General features: G+C 37.6%; 1 protein-coding gene and 1 long non-coding RNA gene across 8 annotated transcripts in view; one reads left to right on the forward strand and one right to left on the reverse strand.

Annotated features, from left to right (window-relative positions):
• KLHL7 (kelch like family member 7) overlaps positions 1–21,793 on the forward strand; it is an 80,037-nt gene that overhangs the window by 49,049 nt on the left and 9,195 nt on the right. For all 7 annotated transcript variants that reach the window (XM_036877561.2, XM_036877568.2, XM_057504580.1 and 4 more), the window contains one exon: positions 2,208–2,350. In XM_036877561.2, the coding sequence (XP_036733456.1) occupies positions 2,208–2,350 (143 nt within the window). The remainder of the gene's footprint in view (positions 1–2,207; positions 2,351–21,793) is intronic.
• Positions 1–21,793, reverse strand: part of LOC118908354 (uncharacterized) — a 71,817-nt gene that overhangs the window by 33,345 nt on the left and 16,679 nt on the right. The gene's annotated exons all lie outside the window — the stretch shown is intronic.

Raw genomic sequence — 21,793 nt, forward strand, 5'->3', positions numbered from 1 at the left:
GACCCCTGACCTAGAATATGCACCAAAGTTTTGGCAGCTGAGGTTTCCAGCTGTTCTGATGTAGTGATTCTACTCAAACTCTGAAATGGAAGGAAATGCTAAATACTGATTCTGATTTTCATTCATACACTAACTGTTCTCCAAACCTGTCTTCTCTCTGTCCCTCTATAAAGGCCCAGCACAACCTCATGAACAGAAGAGTGTTTTGCATGTGTTGAGAATTATTTACATTTTTTTGGATCAATAATAATAAACACCATATACAATTCAGATAGATGTAGAAGAGTATGTAGTGAAACGCCAATCTTATACCCCTGTTTCCTGCCCCCTTGCCCCTTATGCTGAAGGTTGCCATTACTATCTTGTATATCCTTCCAAAGTTAGTCTTGAATCTGTACACACAATCATCTACTTACATATACTTTTTTAAATTATGTATGTAAGTATATATGTGCATAAAAATTTTTAACACACAAATGGCATCACTCTCTATGTACATACTATTCTTTCTCATCCTTCTTAACAGCCACATATAATATTCTATTGTATGGCTATCCCATAATTTTTAACCACTTCCTTGACAGTGAACTTTAAGGTTGATGAACTCCAAGAAGGAGAATTATTGGCTAAGGCGTGTGTACATTTGTAGTTTCATGGCTCACCCCTCTTGCCCTCCAGATAGTCTGTACCTGTCCACATCCCTCCAGCGATGTAGGAGGGTGGGCCTTCCCCACATCTTTACCATAGCGTGTGTTGCAGACAGTTCAATCTTGGCCAACCTGATGTGACAAAGTACGGTTTTAATTTACTTCTCTAACTAGGGCACATCTTTTCGTATGTTTAAGAGTTACTTGTAGCTCTTTATCTGTGAACTGTGTTCAGATACTTGATTTAGTTTTCTGTTAGTTGCTGGTCTTAGGCTTATTAATAGTACAGTATCTTTTTATGTTTGTCTTTTATATTATTTATGTTTTCCTAGTTTGTCATTGTCTTTTGATTTTATTTTTTCTTTTTGTCACTTAAAATTTTATGTGGGTTGAGTCTGAATATTTATTTTCATGGCTTCTGTGTTTTTTTGTCTTTCTAGGCTTCCCCATTCTGGGCCTATTTTATTGGGTTTTTTTTTTCTTCAGTTCTTTTTTATTATTATTTTTTCTGTTGAGGTATCATTTGATATACAATTTTATGAAGGTTTCACATGAGCAACATTGTGGTTACTACATTCACCCATATTATCAAGTCTCCACCACACACACCCCATTGCAGTCACTGTCCATCAGCGTAGTAAGATGCTAGAGTCACTACATGTCTTCTCTGTGCTATACTGCCTTCCCTGTGACCCACCTACATTATGTGTACTAATCATAATAGGCCTATTTTATTCTTAACTATCTTGTTTTTCTTTTAGTACATTTATGAGAATTTTTTGCATATTCAAATACTCTCATGATTTGGAATTTACTTTAAAATATGATGTAGGAGTACAAGTTTTTTCTCCATATCATTGTCTGACATCATTTATTGAACTACCCACCTTTCCCATACTAATTTGAAGTGATGCCTTAAAAATTTTTAGTTTAAGTGTTTATTGTTAGCCCATGAGAAAATTAAGGAATTGCTGAAGGACAAGGGTCATGTTATATCATATTGTTTCTGAATCCTCATTGCATTTTAGAATCATCTATGGCAGTATTTCTCCAAGTTTTATGTGCATCTGAATTACCTTGGAATTTTGTTAAATATGCAGATTCTGATTCAGTATGTTTAGGGTATGTTCTGGGATTGAGTATTTCTACCAAGCTTCCAGATGCTGAATCTCCTGGTCTTTGAACCACACTAGGGCGCAGGTATAGATAGTTCCAGAGATTTCTTAGGTGATTCTAAGGTATAGTTATAATTGAGAACCACTGGATTAGGATATCTGAATTTCAGTAATTATTATTTTGGCAGCTGTTGTTTGAGGAGCTAGCTAATTCATTGGTATGTAGTGAGTGAGTGGGGTAACCTTTGCAGAAGGGTGATTGCTGAGAATAATAAATTGGTTAGGACTCGGTTCCTTGTACATTTCTCAGTGTATAGAAAGATGCTATAGAAGGATGAAAGAAAAACAGTTACAGAAATAAAAGCACTATTCTGTTTGGGTATTTCCTTTCCAAAGCATAAAAGTGCCTGAAGTTTTTGAAGAGTTGCCATGTCTTTTTCTACAGGTGGAATGAGGTATCATCTGCTATCTCCAGAGGATCGAGAAGAACTGGTAGATGGCACAAGGCCCAGAAGAAAGAAACATGACTACCGCATAGCCCTATTTGGAGGCTCCCAACCACAGTCTTGTAGATACTTTAACCCAAAGGTAAGTAATTTTTATTCCTATTTTTCTTTTTGAAAGTTCTGAGCACATAGATACCACCAGTCATAGTAATAACTCCTGCCTTCAGAGAAGTTACAGTTTATGATGACTCCTTCACATATCCTGTGAGATACACAGTTATCATCTTCATTTCACAAATAAAGAAATTCATGCTTAGTCAGACTTCAGATGTTTCTATAATTTCCCTGGAGTGCTGCATGGTAACTGCTGCCAAAGAAGCTGGAAAACTAGTTCTCCTATCTTATTCTCTTCTGTTAGCAACTCCTCACATTCATTACAACTCCTTGCTTTATGTTCCATTTTTTATGAAAATTTGCTTTTGTTTCTTCCCTTCAGTAATTATGTTTTAGATGTTTTAATCTAAAATAATACACAGTAATTCTAGAAAATTTGGAGAACCCAGAAAATCACAAAGAGAACAGATAAAATTACCTTTAATCCAGCCATTTAGAAATGTTAGCTAATTCTACTGTGTTTTCCAGTATATGATAAACCAGTTAGGGCAGCAGAACTGAGTCATAGGTCTAGGAACACAATTTTTAAAAATAGGTTATTTTTAAAATAAGTCTTTTTCTCTGCCACAGTGGTCATTCATAAACCCATTAAGCAAGTATCAGATTAAGGAGGGAAGATACAGGTGTATCATCTACATGATTATTAAGAGACTTTGCTGCACCTGTGGGCACTCTGATAAGAATTCATATGAGACACAAATTTGTGTCTTTTCTGGAGGACCACCTACATTATCCTCAAGTCTCCTTATCAGCAATCTTCCATTCTTGCTTATTACAAGTCTGCACCATCTGGGCAAACTGTTAGCCACTGTACAAGAATTCATAAAAACTGAACTTAGGCTTTCCCTCCTGAAGGGACTGTAGTGCTTTGGCAGTCCACTTTGGCTAGAACTGTCACAAATGAACAAAGCTCAGGTCTCTCATATTTAATAGCTGATTTATAGGGACCACCTCCACAAAGACATAATCCTGGTTGAGAGAGAAGATCATCTGGGTAAAAGTTGTATAGCCTGTTTGGGTATTCTGTGCCTTGGGAATTCCAAAAGCCCAGTCTTATGTTCACATACCAGATTATTGGCCGAAAGCATGCTGTTTGTGATCAGGTAAAACTGTTCAAAATGGGTTAGTGATATAGTCGCTTAGTTCCCCTTGGTGTCAGACATTTGTGTGTCTCAGAACCTAGTGGCCAGCCAGGAACTATTTACTAAAAAAATGCTGCCTCTTAAAGTAGGTCAGCCTTGCTGTAGAATCCCAGGGCCATGCTCTGTGATCATACTGGGAAATGCCTCAAGCTATATGCAGCATCCTGGTCAGCATCCTGATATCCCAGGATCACAGGGGAGCCTGAGCAGCCAAGCCATGCTATTGCAGCCTGTCCCACTGAGAAAGCTTTCCCTTCTCTAGATTTTATTACAACTGGAAGCTTTTTGGTTTATCCAGTAAATGTAAATATCCACCCAAATACAGGATATGTTCCATCTGTAATATGTAGGAGATGCATGAGACAGCAAGCTATTGTTCATTTCCAAGGGGTTATGCCATCATGCTGTAGATCAGGACTTGGCAAACTTTTCTATGAAGTATCGGATAATAAATGTTCTCACTTTGTAGGTTAAACAGTCTCTTCCCTAACTGTCTGGCTCTGATGCTGTAGCAGTATAGCAGCCATAAACAACACATAAGCAAATAGGCACGTCTGTGTTCCAATAAAACTTTATTTACAAAAAACAGGCAGTGTGAATAAATAAATAAATAAATAAATAAATAAAAAACAGGCAGTGGGTTGGATTTAGCCTACAGTGCATAGCTGCCAACCCCTGCTCTAGTTCTGTAGACATCTAGGGACTTTGAGGTACAGGATAACTTCTCTCCTGCCCTGTCAAGCACTTGTCTTACCAAGACATGTGGGATCCTTTCCATTTTCTGTTCTCCAGAATTCATCAGTATTATTGGGCATCAGTATAGGAGACCATTGTGTGACTACCTTTGGAAAGATGAGATAAACCAAAACTCCTGCAACTGAGATTATGGAATGGAGCTAGAGAGTAAAGAGATCCATGAAATTATTTGATTTTCCCTGCCAGTTAGAAATTCCATCTAATGGTCAGGGTAAACAGTAACAGAAATAGACATTAGCCAAATGTTAGCTGTATGCCAAATTTTAGTGGTTGTTTCAGTTTGGTTTAGGACCACATCTGGCCCAGTAGCAACAGTTAGAGTCACCAATCTCAGCACTTGCCTCAAAGCAGTGGGGTTTCTCTTCTCTTTTAATAGAGAAGGAGACCACAAAAGCTTCTCACCAAAATATTTTACAACCATAACTCAGAGTAAATATGCTGCCAGATATCATCAAAAAGACCTCTCCAGAAAGGAAGATCAATCAGGTTAATTGGTTAGACATTGTTATATTTAGACTGTCCCTATTGGTCTGCTCTCAGCTCATACATTTATCTCTGGAACATTCCTCCATCTCCAGAATATAGGCTGGTTTTTTATTAAAGACAATGGCTTCCTTTCTTATTAAAAGACTGGGAGACTGGCAGGTACCATAAGGCTTCATGGCCTGTGCAGTACAATCCAGTAAGCACAATGTCAGTATGCTTAAGAGAGAGATTGCTACACCTACACATCTTATCCCACACCAGGTAAGGATCAGACTATTGACATTTAGGTGGCTATTTAATTTCAGTGTTTTTTAACTTTCAGGATCCACTAGCCCCATAAACTATTCCCTTTAGATATTATATACAGGAATTTTATTAATGCACTCTTTTTTTCCAAGCAGAAACTGAAATCATAGCAGTTGGAATTGTAATTCTGTGAGCCACAGCTTTCAGTTGCTGATAATAGTTATACCCTTCTTATTACCCAAAGCCTAACTATGGTGTTGGTTTTGACTGTTAAAAAACAGTTAAGCCAGTTTTGGGGGAAAAAATATTTTAAAGTAGATGGCTATTTTGATATACAGAGGAACAAAGAGAATGCTAATTTCATTTAGGAGACATTGAGCATCGTTTCTAGAATAACACAGATGTGGAATGACTCATCACTTTGTTTTTGGTCTGTAGTTCTAATGCTTTCCTTGGTTTTCTTTTTAATTGGACAGTTGAAAAGGAATGTACATTCTACACGACCCTGGAAGTGAGACTGTAACTTCAGAATTCTCATTTGATGTCTTACTCTGCTCTTATAAATGGGCCATACTGAGTGCTCTTTTATATGCAGCTACAAATTTTAGACTTCCAGTAGAAAAATTCAAATAATTGAAGAAATAACTACCAATAACATCCTCATTCTGTCAATTATCTTTTATTCCTTAAAGTGAACACTATTAGAAATCCCATCACAATGTTTATTAAATTCTTCTATTAAAAGTACCAGCTCCTCCCTTCTTTTTGCTCTAAAACTTCATCTTGAAAATTTTCACCATTTATTATTATTTGTATATGGTATTTAATGTAAGCTAATTAGTCTTTATTATTGCCAATATTAAAACTGTTAGGCTGGTTTCAGTATAAGTGACTATTATCTACCTTGAGTCTTCCAAAATGAACATTATTTCATTATTTAAGTAATCTACTTAATAAGGAGTACTACATAGAAATTATTTTTAAATTCTTGAACTTAATATTTTCAGAAATGTTGATGGTTTAACTATCATTAAATGGAGCCCATTTGTATACGTCCTATGCCAGCCAGAAATGATCATTCTTATTGAATTCATGTCCTTCAAAGGAGACAATTTAAGCAGTATTAATTGAATTATCCAGAATTAAGCCACTATCCCCATAAACTCTTCCCTTTAGATATTCCTTGGATATTGCTGCTGAGAGGAGGCAAATATTTATAATAGTTGCTGACTGAAAAATAAAAAAGAAAACTTTATTTTTTTTCTGAGTATTAACAGAAAAAGAAGCCTTGGGTTGCTGTATTGAATTGAAATGATACCATTCTTGTTATGGTCCTTTATAAAGCCTGCTGAACCTCCCCTTCCCTACCTGTGCCTGTTTTAAAGTTTTCAAGTGCTTACTGGTTACTGAAAGAGCTGCTTATCTGTATGCCATGCTCTGTTCTGTTAGTATTGGTGTTCTCAGAGAGAAGGATGGGAATGTCATATAATATTGATGCCTAAATAAAAGTTGACTTTATTGACCAGGTTTTATTGGACTTTTCCTGTCCTTGAAATTATGAGCTCTGAGGGCTTAGAACTTTGTAAGGGTCTTACCTCATCTCTCTCAGATGGTGGAGAAACAGGAGACTATGCCCTAGAAAAAAAAGGGATTCTGCATATTCCCTGCCTAAACAAATAGTGTAAGACAGCAGGGTGAGAGCAGATCCTGTAAGTTATAAAGGCAGAAAACCACATGGTGCCATATTATGTGGAACCATCAGGTTCAGAAGGTTTACATTGAGTACATTTTCTTACTCAGAACCCTGAAGTAGACTCATCACTGAGCTTAGTGGCTTGGCCTCACTCAAGTATGTGAGAATGAACGAACCAGTAAAACTTCCTATAACATTTCACTGGCAATTTTGTCATTTGGTTTTACAGAGCTGGATTTAAATGCAGATGGACCCTAAATCAAAAGAAATGAAGTTACCTTTGACTCAGAACAGTTTCCTGTTGGAAATATTGTTTATTAAAGTATCACAGTACCTCTTCTCACAGTATCATAGCCACTTTCACTCTTAAACTGTCCTTCACGGAGGGGACAGTTCCACTCTGATCACAGTGGAAGTCAGCAGTTGTACAATCCCTATGATTTTAAGAGGCATGCATAAAACAAGTATAAACCTTAAAGGAAAATTGTGTTACATTAAAAAATTAGTGAGACTTTTTATAAGAGCAAATCAGTAGTGTTTGTCACCAGCAAAAGAGTGTTGGAGAAGTAGTACACTGAGGTAGCGGGGTGGGCATTGCTAAAATTACCAGGAACTTAGAGGAGCAAAATGGGCAGCAGCCATCCCAGACGGACTGGACCTGCAGCTATGTGCTCCAGGGATTGACATTGCTGACATGCCAGTGTGGGTTGTAGGGTAACCCTTAAGCTTCCTTAGTTGTCAGTATAATGGGCACCTGGTGGTAAAGGTCAGTGTTCTCTGCAGCTTGTGCACAGTATTCCTAATGCCCAATTGTTTGCGGGCAGTTTGGTTAGATAAGTGGTCCTCATGTTCATGTGGAAGATTGGAACACAGTCTGAGGTAAATTCTCCACAGAGTGCTCTGCTTTCCTAGAATGTCTTCCAAAATAGGAATATTGATGGCTTTAGTTTTCGTGCTTTTCAAGCATCTCCATGGCACACTGTTCTGTAGTTTGGTTCACAGCCCCTGCACCCCACGTAGGTGCAGAGCCTTAAGTTCCCACCTTTGAGGATCTGTTGCCTTTTTTTTTTTTAATGGGTCTGATTCCTGTAATTCTATTCAGAAATTCTACACACAGTGATAAGCCACAAGTACAAAGTATGGTGTCAGCAGGACCTTAGGCCCTCTGAAGATTTTAGAGGGAAAATCTGTCCTTGCCGTTTCCAGTTTCTAGTGTCTCCAGGCATTACTTGGCTTGGGTAGCATAACTGCTATCTCCGTCTTCACATAGTCCTTCTTTTATTTATTTATTTATTATTATTTTTTTTTATTAAGGTATGATTGATATACACTCTTATGAAAGTTTCACATGAAAAAACAATGTGGTCACTATATTTACCCATATTATCAAGTCCCCACCCATACCCCAATGCAGTCACTGTCCATCAGTGCAGCAAGTTGCCAGAAAGAAGATCTGTTGCCTTTTGTGTTAGTCACTGCATCTCAAAAATTTTCAATGAAAATATGACTGACCATGGGAGGGATGACATCAAACTCATTCTCTGTAAGCCACAGTGAGCCGTAATTACCATAAATTAATAAATGAGTCCCCTAAAAAGGCTAGAAGAGAACAAAAACAGAGCTGTAAGTATTTGAGGGCCATAAGTGGAAAGGGATGATGGAACTAGGAGTCCTATCTCTGTGTGGTGGTGTTTTAAGGGATTCTAGCCATCCTGAAATTAGCTAGAGGGAACAGGCACAAGAACACAGGGCTGGAGTGATACCAGTCAGGCTGAGGGTGGCCAACAAGGAGGGAGATAAATTATCTATTTTTACTATACCGTGTCACTTGAAAATTACTGTTGGCTACCTTTGGTATTTGTTCATATGATGACCCAGAGGCACAGTAAGATCTGTCATCTTAGAAGGATTAAATCATGTTCAGATAGGTTTGGTGTGATGATTTTCTTTGAAAATTGGTAGTCAGGTATAAGAAGTGATTATCCTCTGCTGTTCTAAACAAAGCATATTGTATGGTTAGCTGGTTATAAAGCATAGTTTAAACAAATAATATTTTGGCATATATTACTAGTGTCACAGTTCATCTAGAATTTGAAGTGTGTGGGTTGGGCAGCAGCAGGGGATATGAAAGACACATGTATCACTGTCCGGTCCTCGAAGTCAAATTGATTGCTATGTACCAGAAGCATGGTGCAGTTAGCACAGAGGCTGAGGTTACTGAGGCAGCCACTGAACACGGCCAATTGAAAGTCCCAACATGGGGTGGACAGTGACAGCCCTGGTGGTGTGAAAAGAAGAGGTCCCCCTGGGTTGGATTTGTCCATGGAAGTGTTCCTAGGAAAACTTACCGGTACAATTTGGATAGGGAGAAAAAACAAGAATATATTGAATCCTATAAATAGATATATCTTTTTTGGCTTGATCAGTGTAATTACTAAAATTTTTCATAAAAGCTTCCATAGTATTATTCAACTGAATGGAATCTAACTTTGTGCTTTAGCAAAAAGAAATTCTACATAAATGGAAGAACTTAAGGACTAGGCCATTGGTCTTTTTTCTTCTGTGACTTTTCTTTGTCCTTTTTCTTTTTAAAGGAAAGAAATTGTTTTGTAGAAAGATCATTTCAAGTCTAGGTATATGAGCTCAGGCAAGTTAGTTTTCTGGTCTGTTAATTGAAAAGCTTACATCTTCTCAGGATTTGGGTGACTATCAGTTATATTCATTTACTCCATCTTTCTTTTCTTCCGTCTTCATTCAGTTTCTACCTGCCATCCTTAGGTTTTCTCACTTTCCCATATTTAAATATAAGAAGGCTTACACCTTTTCCATTTTGTTTTTCTTTCCACCTTTCCTAACTCATCCAGAAACCTCTCAGCCATCTGCGTTAGCAACTGTGCTCTGCACATCTGAGACAGAGTAGATGTTTTTTTGGTGAGAATATTTTATTAAATAAGTATGTCACTGCATTTCAGGTTTTGAGAGAATCATTTAAAGTACAATATGCCTTCCAATGCCAGGATTAAAAGTTCCTCTAAAGGTAAACCATGCATTGAGTAACTGGCAAGGTACCAACACAGGGATACTTGCCTGCTAATTCATTTATTTTACAGAGGACAAGGATGTTTCAGCATAATACCCATGTCAAGTTTTACTTTTGGACTGAGTTTCATTTCATACTTAAATTTCTGAGTAGTTTAGGTTTGAGTTTTGTTTTTTGGTGGTCTGGGCTTGCTTTGAGAGTGGAGAGGAAGAGCATTTTGTGACTTTATAAAGCAGCAGTGATTCTCTGATTTCCTTTTGAGCTGGTTTCTGGCCTCACTTCAAATTCCTTGCTAATTTTAACTAATCATTAACAGCTGAGAAATGCCTAATTATATGTTCATTGTTCCTACTTTGATCTAGCAGCTTACAACAGCACAATCATGCCTCCCCTACCCACCCCACAACTCTGGAACCCTTTTCTCTAGCTGCAGTGCTGTATTTCTTAAAGGACTTGTTACAAGAGCATTTTCCCCTAATGGCTGATTATTAAGTCCCTTTCTGGGCTTCAGGAAGTTAATGTTACCAGCAATATTTGTGTGATTTGAAAATGAGTACATTTAAAAATGGGTACAACCTGTGAAATTACTTGGCATGGCCAAGTGTTTACTTAATGAATAACAAGTGCCCTCATAAGTGTGCCACTTGGAAGGAAGAGACTGATTCTGATCCATCCTATTGTTGAAATTCAGCCTCATAGCATAATAGCTATTTATGGTTTTCCATTCTTAAAGCCTTAAATTAGTTTTAATTTAACATTTCTGTTAAAAAGCATTATTATAAATGTCTGCTGGGAGAAGTTGTTTTTCTTGTACCACTTTTGGCACCATTTGCCTAGTTGTTGTACTTTCTTTGTTAAAAAAAAATGCTCATCATAAAATTCAAATAAAGCAAGATATAAAGAAGAAAGCCAAAGTGCTCCCAATATCAAAAAGCAGACGTCAGTAGTTAGTGAACATCATTCCAGTCCTGTGATTTTACATATGTGGGATCATGTTATATATGGCATTTTTCGAAGACTTTTTTACTCTGTATTTATATTACCGAAGTATTTTCATGTCAGTGAAAATACCATCCTTTGAAGGGCTGCAGAGTTCCCATAATAAGGCTATCCCATAATTTATTTAATGCTAAGTACATACTATAATTTGTTAAATGCCTGTCTTCTTTATGCATAGTCGGCCTGTTCCCCAGTTTTCCCTGTTAAAGTACCCTTGCCATGAAACATCCTTCTATATACCAACTTTGTACACTGTCCAGTTTTTTCTTTAGGGTAAATTCCTAGGAGAAGAATTGTTCTAGTGAAGGATAAAAATGGAAATATATAGATATACCAAAAAAGCCTGGTCCCTTAACCCAGCTACTGTTGGTTGGTTGGTCACAGCTCTCCCTATTTCTCAGTGGTGCAACCATCACAGGACCAGGAGTCACAGTGACAAGATGCATGCTGGAGTCAGTGTAATTTAAGGACAGCACTGCAGAAAGGAATCAGTTCAACCTAGGAGCCAAGTGCAGCCTCTATATTCTTTGACCTTTGGCAGGTCAAAAATGAAAGGGGCTCAGCTGTATGAGACACACTTTTCTACAAATGTGACGTATCACCCAATAAAAACATTCCCTTCAGTATGTGAAGCCCTGGGCCAAATACCCCACAAAAACTTGGAAAATCCCTATTTTCAAAGAAGCTCTGGTTTTAATGACTGAGCATTGTATTTATAACTGTCAAGATGTGGAGGCTGTGCAGAAACTCAGTGGCCATCTTGAGGCTGTTGAGGTTTTATAGATTTTATAGATGAGACTGTTGAGATCCTTCAGTGTTAAGTGAAATACCCTAAGTCACTTAGCTAGAAATACAACAGGAACAAAAAGAACCCAGAGTCCTCCCCCAATCCACTGTTCTTTCTGGAGGCTGCATAAGAAGATTTTTAGAGAAGAAGAGCAGTGTAGGGGTTCGGAGGCAGCTTTGGAGTCTGATACATTTAGACTTAAATCTTGGATTCGCCACTTTCTAACTCTGTGGCCTTTGACAACATACTAAACATCTCTAAGATTTAGTTATATGTGAAATGAGGATATTACCTCATAGGGTTATTGAGGAAATTAAATAAGAGAATGTTTTAAGATATTTCAGCATAGTTCCTGGAAAAGAAAGTACTCAATAATGAATAAATTAATAATTGGTATAGTAATACACTCTAAATCATTTGGACTCCAAGATCATCTAGTTCAGTCTTTTTGTTTTACAGATAAGGAAACTAACATCTCTGAGAGTTCAAGTGACTTACGTTAGACCCACGGCTCCTCCATACAAAGCCCAGCTCAGTGCCCATTTTCCACCTCCTTAGAGCTATAGTCTTTGTGACCTTATGAAATGAATGAAGCCAAAATATTTCTATATATTTTTCATGAAAACTACTAGGAGTGTTCTGGCATCTGGCATAAGCCTGCTTTTCTATATAGATTGTCACCATAGTTCTGTGATAGTATTTTTTAACAGCCCTTAGAAACTAAAATAAATTATATCATGGCTTAAGACAAAATGCTTTATAATTTGGTCATTTTAAATTCAAATTAGATTGACTCCTTGAGGTTTCTGCAAAAAATCTTAAGCTTTTACCATTTTGTTAACTTTGCTTTGCTTTTTTCCTAAGATCTCATCTTCCCTAATTTTGCTCGGTTTCCCCTCAAAATGATCTAAAATAAAGTTCTCAAGTCTTAAAAATAAAAAATACTTCTTTCATTTTGGATTTTGGTTGTGTTGATTATTAAAGCCTACATTTGTAGTGTTTCTTAGTTAAGGATTCATATGTTTTCAGAATACAAAATATATAAAATTCTTACTTTGCAAGGAAAATAACAGGCTGATGTTTTTGCCTTGAGGTATTTAGAGAAAATACTACAGCCCCTCACCTTGAGAAGCATTTCACTGTCCTGTAGCATTGCACTACAGCTGGAAAATCACAGGACGGCTATAATGGAGTGCTCAATCATCAAGTCCAGGCTTCAGTGTGGTTGGGATTCAGAAAAGGAAATCAGGAAGCCTACTAAAAGGAAAGGAGTCCTGAGCCTGAAAAAAAGTCTAGAATGTGGTTTGTCACAGCAGAGATACAAAAGGCTGACTAGGACCAGGAAGACAGGACTTTATACATGGGTATGTGTGTGTGTGTGTAGATGCATATATATGGGTGGTGTGTCAAAACTTAAGAAATCCTTCTACTGTGTCTCTTCCAGGCTTTCCAGTTTCCCATTTTCATATCTTCTTAGCAGCTAAGCACAGAACCTTTGCATGGACTAGATACTCAATAAAACTTAACTGAATTATATTTTTAGGTAACAATTCTTGCTCCTGCCCTCACACATAAACTGTAACTCTAGTGCTATTCTCCCATCTTGCAGCTAACATGAAAGCTGCTTGCTGTGTAGCCTAGAAATACCAGAGGCTGGAAGTAACCCTTCCTCCATCTGCAGGCCCCAGGTTGGAAGTGGTGAGTCCCATCACTAGGATAAGACCTGGCACTCCTACCCACTGAGCTAATAAGCCTAATTTCCCATCTATTTTTCTTCCCCTCTCTGCTTTCCTCCTCAACTACACATGTTCTATCTCCTAAGCAGTCTAACAAGTTATTAAAGGGCAAACATCAAACCACCTTTTCAGTACTCTTATTTTAGATGAGGGGTAGAGTGGGGGAATTAGGTAAACCCTCAGGCTGGACTGCTCATACACACACATACAAAAAAAGATCATAAATCCCCTCCCCCAAGACATATGTATAACTAAAGCCAGATATGTTTAAACAGGTGAATACCTGACATGTGTATTTAATAAGCCCACTTATAAAATGTTAAATTTTAGCACAAATGAAGTGTATTTTATATTCTAGGTAGAAATTCCTGCAAAGATCATTTCATATTTGTCCTAGATGAAGTTTGGCAAAATGTTATATATAGTTAGTATTTATTGAGCTTAGAGTCTAACATGTACAATGACCAATGACAGTATTTCAAGAGTTGCAGAAGGTTGAAAACTTAAGGATTTCTATAGAAATTGGAGCCCAAATTGCAAACACACATACACACACATGTATATACTGCACACACACAGGCTAATCAATTTTCCCTTGGGTGTGTATAGTTCCAAGACAGCAATTTATTTTACTTGTTAAATCTGAAGCATAACCAGACCTATATGACAGGTACATATGAGTTCCCATTTATTCCCTCCTCAACCTCCTTATTAGTATTAGAAAGAACCATTCTATTACCAAACTCTATGAAATTATTTCATTCTTTGGAACCTCATAGCCTAGTGTCTGAATGTTTAAGCTTATCTAGCTTTTTTAAAAAAGTATATATTTTTTAATCCCAGGTCTGTGTGGCATTTATTTTTAATTTGAAGAGTAGCAGATCTTTATAAAAGAAAATAATAACTTTCTCATCCTGAAGTTAAGACAGAACAAGGAAAGATAATGTTTTTGAAGAGATCTTTAGAAATTATGGAAAAGTTCTCATGTAACTTGGGTGTAAGAGTGGCAAGACTTAGATTTACTGAATTAACAATGTACCTTATTACTGAAATTGTATTTCTCTGCTAATGAGCTTAGATCAAAATTATGAATAGATTTGCAGAACATGGAAGGGAATCATTAGTTCACTTTTGAGGATCACTCCCTGTAGAATATGATTATTATTATGCCTATTAATTTTTTTCATTCTGTGGTATGCAGTTTCTCTCAGAAAACAAATTTAAAAAATAATTTCCCTCATTTTTTTCAGTGTCCACTGAGTAAGACTGAAACTTCTGGAAGATGTTACGTTTATCCTATAGTCTATGGGTGTGCCTACCAATAGACAATACCTCTGAGTAACCAAGGTGGACACTGAGACCCTAATTTGAGAATGTAAAAAGGATTAAGGCTCTGTTTTTCTGGTCACCCAAAAAACAAAATGTTTTTATCACTAGGAGTCAAGGTACCTTACATCAGGGGCTCTTCTTTTTCCTAAGAGACCATTCCTTATGTTTTGTGATATTGGATCCAATCCAGTGAATGCCTGGAACATTCGATGCCAGCATGATATTTACCGAATTTTTCCCAAAGAGAGCTCAACATGAGTCACACACACTGCTTTGCTTGGTGAGATTGGGAATTGTCTGGATTGCTGTCTGACCCTAATTATTTTCAGCCATTTTCAGAAAGCAGGAATACTGTAGCTTCCTTTCTCAAAGAGGGAAGGTTCCAAGATGCTGTAACCTTGGGAACAGTGGCCATACATTTACATAGAAGCACACAGGTGTCCTTGGGTATCATCAGACATAGTAAGGAAACAGTGGTGTCATGAGCAACCTTTATTGTGAAGTACTGCCTGGTGCTCATTTCTAATACTTGGGAAGAAAAAAGTGAGCTTCCAGACTACTCAGAACAGTTTATTCAAGTATTTCATAATATCACACTTTTAAGAGTCCATCTGACTGCACTGGCTCAACTGAATAGTTACAAAAAATTAATATTTCACAGAAGTCTAAAAAATATCTTCTAGCTTTAGACATCAATAAGACAAAGGTAGTTTATGCCTCATATTATCCATTCTTTTTTTTTAAATTTTTTATTAAGGTATGATTGATATACACTCTTGTGAAGGTTTCACATGAAAAAATAATGTGGTTACTACATTTACCCATATTGTCAAGTCCCCACCCATACCCCAATGCAGTCACTGTCCATCAGTGCAGCAAGATGCCAGAGATCCACTACGTGCCTTTTCTGTGGTACACTGTTCTCCCCGTGATCCCCCACACCATGTGCACTAAACATAATACCCCTCAGTCCCCTTCTCCCTCCCTCCCCACCCGCCCTCCCACACCCCTCCCCTTTGGTAACCACTAGTTCATTCTTGGAGTCTCTGAGTCTGCTGCCTTTTTTTTCCTTCAGTTTTGCTTCATTGTTATACTCCACAAATGAGGGAAATCATTTGGCATTTGTCTTTCTCCGCCTGGCTTATTTCACTGAGCATAATGTCCTTCAGCTCCATCCATGTTGTTGCAAATGGTAGGATTTCTTTCTTTCTTATGAATGAATAGTATTCCATTGTATATATGTACCACATCTTCTTTATCTGTTCATCTACAGATGGACATTTAGGTTGCTTCCATATCTTGGCTATTGTAAAAAGTGCTGCGATAAACATAGGGGTGCATATGTCCTTTTTTTTTTTTTCTGTAGATAATTATTTTTTATTGAAGGGTAGTTGACACACAGTATTACATTAGTTTCAGGTGTACAACACAGTGATTCAACATTTATATACCTGATAATTCTAGGTACCAGCTATCACTCTACCAAGTTGTTATAATATTTTGATTATATTTCTTATGCGATATATTACATCCCGGTTACTTATTTATTTTACAATTGGAAGTGTGTACTTTTTTTTGTGTGTGTGTGTGTGTGTGAGGGCATCTCTCATATTTATTGATCAAATGGTTGTTAACAACAATAAAATTCTGTATAGGGGAGTCAGTGCTCAATGCACAATCATTAATCCACCCCAAGCCTAATTTTCGTCAGTCTCCAATCTTCTGAGGCATAACAAACAAGTTCTTACATGGAGAACAAATTCTTACATAGTGAATAAGTTACATGGTGAACAGTACAAGGGCAGTCATCACAGAAACTTTCAGTTTTGCTCATGCATTATGAACTATAAACAGTTCAAATATGAATACTCATTTGATTTTTATACTTGATTTATATGTGGATACCACATTTCTCTCTTTATTATTATTATTTTTAATAAAATGCTGAAGTGGTAGGTAGATACAAGATAAAGGTAGAAAACATAGTTTAGTATTGTAAGAGAGCAAATGTAGATGATCAGGTGTGTGCCTGTAGACTATGTGTTAATCCAAGCTAGACAAGGGCAATAAAACATCCATGTATGCAGAAGATTTCTCTCAGAACAGCGGGGTGGAGGTTCTAAGCCTCACCTGTTGATCCCCAATTTCTTACCTGATGACCCCCCTGCGACTGTGCCTGTCTTAGGTTGTTCCTCCCTTGAGGAATCTTACCCGTCTCTGGCTAACCAGTCATCTTCCGGAGCCATACAGGGAAATGTAAAGTTGGTAAGTGAGAGAGAAGCCTTATTGTTTGAAAAGGTTAGCTCTTTACTTCTCTGCATATTTATGCCCTGTGGCTTCTATGCCCAGCATTTGTCTTGAGGTATCTTTATCACTTGGAAGAATTATGATACTCGGTAAATTTGATATGAGGCACGAATTCTATTTAAGGGTTGTAATTAGGAAGGAAGAAGAAAAGCTATAGAAGTAGCAGACGGAAGAAAACATGGGAAGATTGATTATTTCTTTGACATATCTTCTTGTAGAGTAACATAAGCATGTATAGGTTTTAAACTGCCAATTAAATTGCACACACACATTAACATAATAGGAGTATAGTTACATAACCAAAGCATACCTGTAATTACCATCCATCTCCAGTGAAACCAAGAAAACCAGTTAGGCACCTTAGGCATTTGTGAAAACTTATCTATGATATGGTGGATATTGTCCAACTGAACTTGAACAGTCTGAGAGAAATCAGACAAATTAAAACAACCCATTCCTGGGGACTGTTCACATCCCATATGTTCTTTTAACAGTAAATAGTCTGTAGTTGTAAGATTTTGGAGGGCTACAATTTGCACTTCTAATTCTTGATTGAGTTCCAACAGTATAGATCCAGTCAAATTTGTTGTTTTACTGTATGCACAGGCCAGCTTAGATATCTCCTTCCTCATTCCCATGGCAAGTCCAGGAACGGGTGGGATGAGTGCATCTACAGCTGTAGCAGTGTGTGGATCTTTGTTGGGGTTTTTTGATGATCATCTTCTGGCATGAGTCTTCCAGAGAGTGCTGATGTTGGAAGTTCTTTTTCATATCGTATCTTAGCTGATTTTCGGGGTAGCCAAATTAGGCTTTGATCCTCTGTATAAACACAAACAGACCGTTTGCCTACACTTTTATATGCCCTTTATACCCTTGTGTAGAACTCATTGGAGGTCACCACATAGGAACTGCCTTTTTTTTTTTTTTGTATCATTAATCTACACTTACATGACAAATATTATGTTTACTAGGCTCTCCCCTACCAGGTCCACCCTTTACAGTCACTGTCCATCAGCATAACAAAATGTTGTAGAATCACTACTTGCCTTCTCTGTGTTGTACAGCCCTCCCCTTTCTCCCACCCCCCCCATGTATGCTAATCTTAATACCCCCCTTCTTCCCCCCTTATCCCTCCCTACCCACACATCCTCCCCAGTCCTTTTTCCTTTGGTACCTGTTAGTCCATTCTTGAGTTCTGTGATTCTGCTGCTGTTTTGTTCCCTCAGTTTTTCCTTTGTACTTATATTCCACAGATGAGTGAAATCATTTGGTATTTCTCTTTCTCCACTTGGCTTCTTTCACTGAACATAATACTCTGCAGCTCCATCCATGTTGCTGCAAGTGGTAGGATTTGCCCTTTTCTTATGGCTGAGTAGTATTCCATTGTGCATATGTACACATCTTCTTTATCCATTCATCTATCGATGGACATTTAGGTTGCTTCCAATTCTTGGCTATTGTAAATAGTGCTGCGATAAACATAGGGGTGCACTGGTCTTTCTCAAACTAGATTGCTGCATTCTTAGGGTAAATTCCTAGGAGTGCAATTCCTGGGTCAAATGGTAAGTCTGTTTTGAGCATTTTGATGTACCTCCATACTGCTTTCCACAATGGTTGAACTAACTTACATTCCCACCAGCAGTGTAGGAGGGTTCCCCTTTCTCCACAGCCTTGCCAACATTTGTTGTTGTTTGTCTTTTGGATGGCAGCCATCCTTACTGGTGTGAGGTGATACCTCATTGTACTTTTAATTTGCATTTCTCTGATAATTAGCGATGTGGAGCATCTTTTCATGTGTCTGTTGGCCATCTGTATTTCTGTTTTGGAGAACTGTCTGTTCAGTTCCTCTGCCCATTTTTTAGTTGGGTTATTTGTTTTTTGTTTGTTGAGGCGTGTGAGCTCTTTATATATTCTGGACGTCAAGCCTTTATCGGATGTGTCATTTTCAAATATATTCTCCCATACTGTAGGGTTCCTTTTTGTTCTATTGATGGTGTCTTTTGCTGTACAGAAGCTTTTCAGCTTAATATAGTCCCACTTGTTCATTTTTGCTGTTGTTTAACTTGCCCGGGGAGATATGTTCAAGAAGAGGTCACTCATGTTTATGTCTAAGAGGTTTTTGCCTATGTTTTCTTCCAAGAGTTTAATGGTTTCATGACTTACATTCAGGTCTTTGATCCATTTTGAGTTTACTTTTGTATATGGGGTTAGACAATGGTCCAGTTTCATTCTCCTACATGTAGCTGTCCAGTTTTGCCAGCTCCATCTGTTGAAGAGACTGTCATTTCGCCATTGTATGTCCATGGCTCCTTTATCAAATATTAATTGACCATATATGTCTGGATTAATGTCTGGATTCTCTAGTCTGTTCCATTGGTCTGTGGCTCTGTTCTTGTGCCAGTACCAAATTGTCTTGATTACTATGGCTTTATAGTAGAGTTTGAAGTTGGGGAGTGAGATCCCCCCTACTTTAATCTTCTTTCTCAGGATTGCTTTGGCTATTCGGGGTCTTTGGTGTTTCCATATGAATTTTTGAATTCTTTGTTCCAGTTCATTGAAGAATGTTGCTGGTAGTTTCATAGGGATTGCATCAAATCTGTATATTGCTTTGGGCAGGATGGCCATTTTGACGATATTAATTCTTCCTAGCCACGAGCATGGGATGAGTTTCCATCTGTTAGTGTCCCCTTTAATTTCTCTTAAGAGTGACTTGTAGTTTTCAGAGTATAAGTCTTTCACTTCTTTGGTTAGGTTTATTCCTAGGTATTTCATTTTTTTTGATGCAATTGTGAATGGAGTTGTTTTCCTGATTTCTCTTTCTGTTGGTTCATTGTTAGTGTATAGGAAAGCCACAGATTTCTGTGTGTTGATTTTGTATCCTGCAACTTTGCTGTATTCCGATATCAGTTCTAGTAGTTTTGGGGTGGAGTCTTTAGGGTTTTTTATGTACAGTATCATGTCATCTGCAAATAGTGACAGTTTCACTTCTTCTTTACCAATCTGGATTCCTTGTATTTCTTTGTTTTTTCTGATTGCCGTGGCTAGGACCTCCAGCACTATGTTAAATAACAGTGGGGAGAGTGGGCATCCCTGTCTAGTTCCCGATCTCAGAGGAAATGCTTTCAGCTTCTCGCTGTTCAATATAATGTTGGCTGTGGGTTTATCATAGATGGCCTTTATTATGTTGAGGTACTTGCCCTCTATTCCCATTTTGCTGAGAGTTTTTATCATGAATGGATGTTGAACTTTGTCAAATGCTTTTTCAGCATCTATGGAGATGATCATGTGGTTTTTGTCTTTCTTTTTGTTGATGTGGTGGATGATGTTGATGGACTTTCGAATGTTGTACCATCCTTGCATCCCTGGGATGAATCCCACTTGGTCATGGTGTATGATCCTTTTGATGTATTTTTGAATTCGGTTTGCTAATATTTTGTTGAGTATTTTTGCATCTACATTCATCAGGGATATTGGTCTGTAGTTTTCTTTTTTGGTGGGGTCTTTGCCTGGTTTTGGTATTAGGGTGATGTTAACTTCATAGAATGAGTTTGGGAGTACCCCCATCTCCTCTATTTTTTGGAAAAGTTTAAGGAGAATGGGTATTATGTCTTCCCTGTATGTCTGATAAAATTCCGAGGTAAATCCATCTGGCCCGAGGGTTTTGTTCTTTGGTAGTTTTTTGATTACTGCTTCAATTTCGTTGCTGGTAATTGGTCTGTTTAGATTTTTCTGTTTCTTTCTGGGTCAGTCTTGGAAGGTTGTATTTTTCTAGGAAATTGTCCATTTCTCCTAGGTTTTCCAGCTTGTTAGCATATAGGTTTTCATAGTATTCTCTAATAATTCTTTGTATTTCTGTGGGGTCCGTCGTGATTTTTCCTTTCTCGTTTCTGATACTGTTGATTTGTGTTGACTCTCTTTTCCTCTTAATAAGTCTGGCTAGAGGCTTATCTAATTTGTTTATTTTCTCGAAGTACCAGCTCTTGGTTTCATTGATTTTTGCTATTGTTTTATTCTTCTCAATTTTATTTATTTCTTCTATGATCTTTCTTATGTCCCTCCTTCTGCTGACCTTAGGCCTCATTTGTTCTTCTTTTTCCAATTTCGATAATTGTGACATTAGACCATTCACTTGGGATTGTTCTTCCTTTTTAAAATACGCTTGGATTGCTATATACTTTCCTCTTAAGACTGCTTTTGCTGTGTCCCACAGAAGTTGGGGCTTAGTGTTGTTGTTGTCATTTGTTTCCATATATTGCTGGATCTCCATTTTGATTTGGTCATTGATCCATTGATTATTTAGGAGTGTGTTGTTAAGCCTCCCTGTGTTTGTGAGCCTTTTTGCTTTCTTTGTACAGTTTATTTCTAGTTTTATGCCTTTGTGGTCTGAAAAGTTGGTTGGTAGGATTTCAATCTTTTGGAATTAACTGAGGCTCTTTTTGTGGCCTAGTATGTGGTCTATTCTGGAGAGTGTTCCATGTGCACTTGAGAAGAATGTGTATTCTGTTGCTTTTGGATGTAGAGTTCTGTAGATGTCTATTAGGTCCATCTGCTCTACTGTGTTGTTCAGTGCCTCCGTGTCCTTACTTATTTTCTGTCTGGTGGATCTATCCTTTGGAGTGAGTGGTGTGTTGAAGTCTCCTAGAATGAATGCATTGCAGTCTATTTCCCCCTTTATTTCTGTTAGTATTTGTCTCACATATGCTGGTGCTCCTGTGTTGGGTGCATATATATTTAGAATGGTTATATCCTCTTGTTGGACTGAGCCCTTTATCATTATGTAGTGTCCTTCTTTATCTCTTGTTACTTTCTTTGTTTTGAAGTCTATTTTGTCTGATACTAGTACTGCAACCCCTGCTTTCTTCTCTTTGTTGTTTGCCTGAAATATGTTTT

This window comes from Manis pentadactyla, chromosome 7 (genome assembly GCF_030020395.1).
Source record: "Manis pentadactyla isolate mManPen7 chromosome 7, mManPen7.hap1, whole genome shotgun sequence".
NCBI classification, from domain to species: Eukaryota; Metazoa; Chordata; class Mammalia; order Pholidota; family Manidae; genus Manis; species Manis pentadactyla.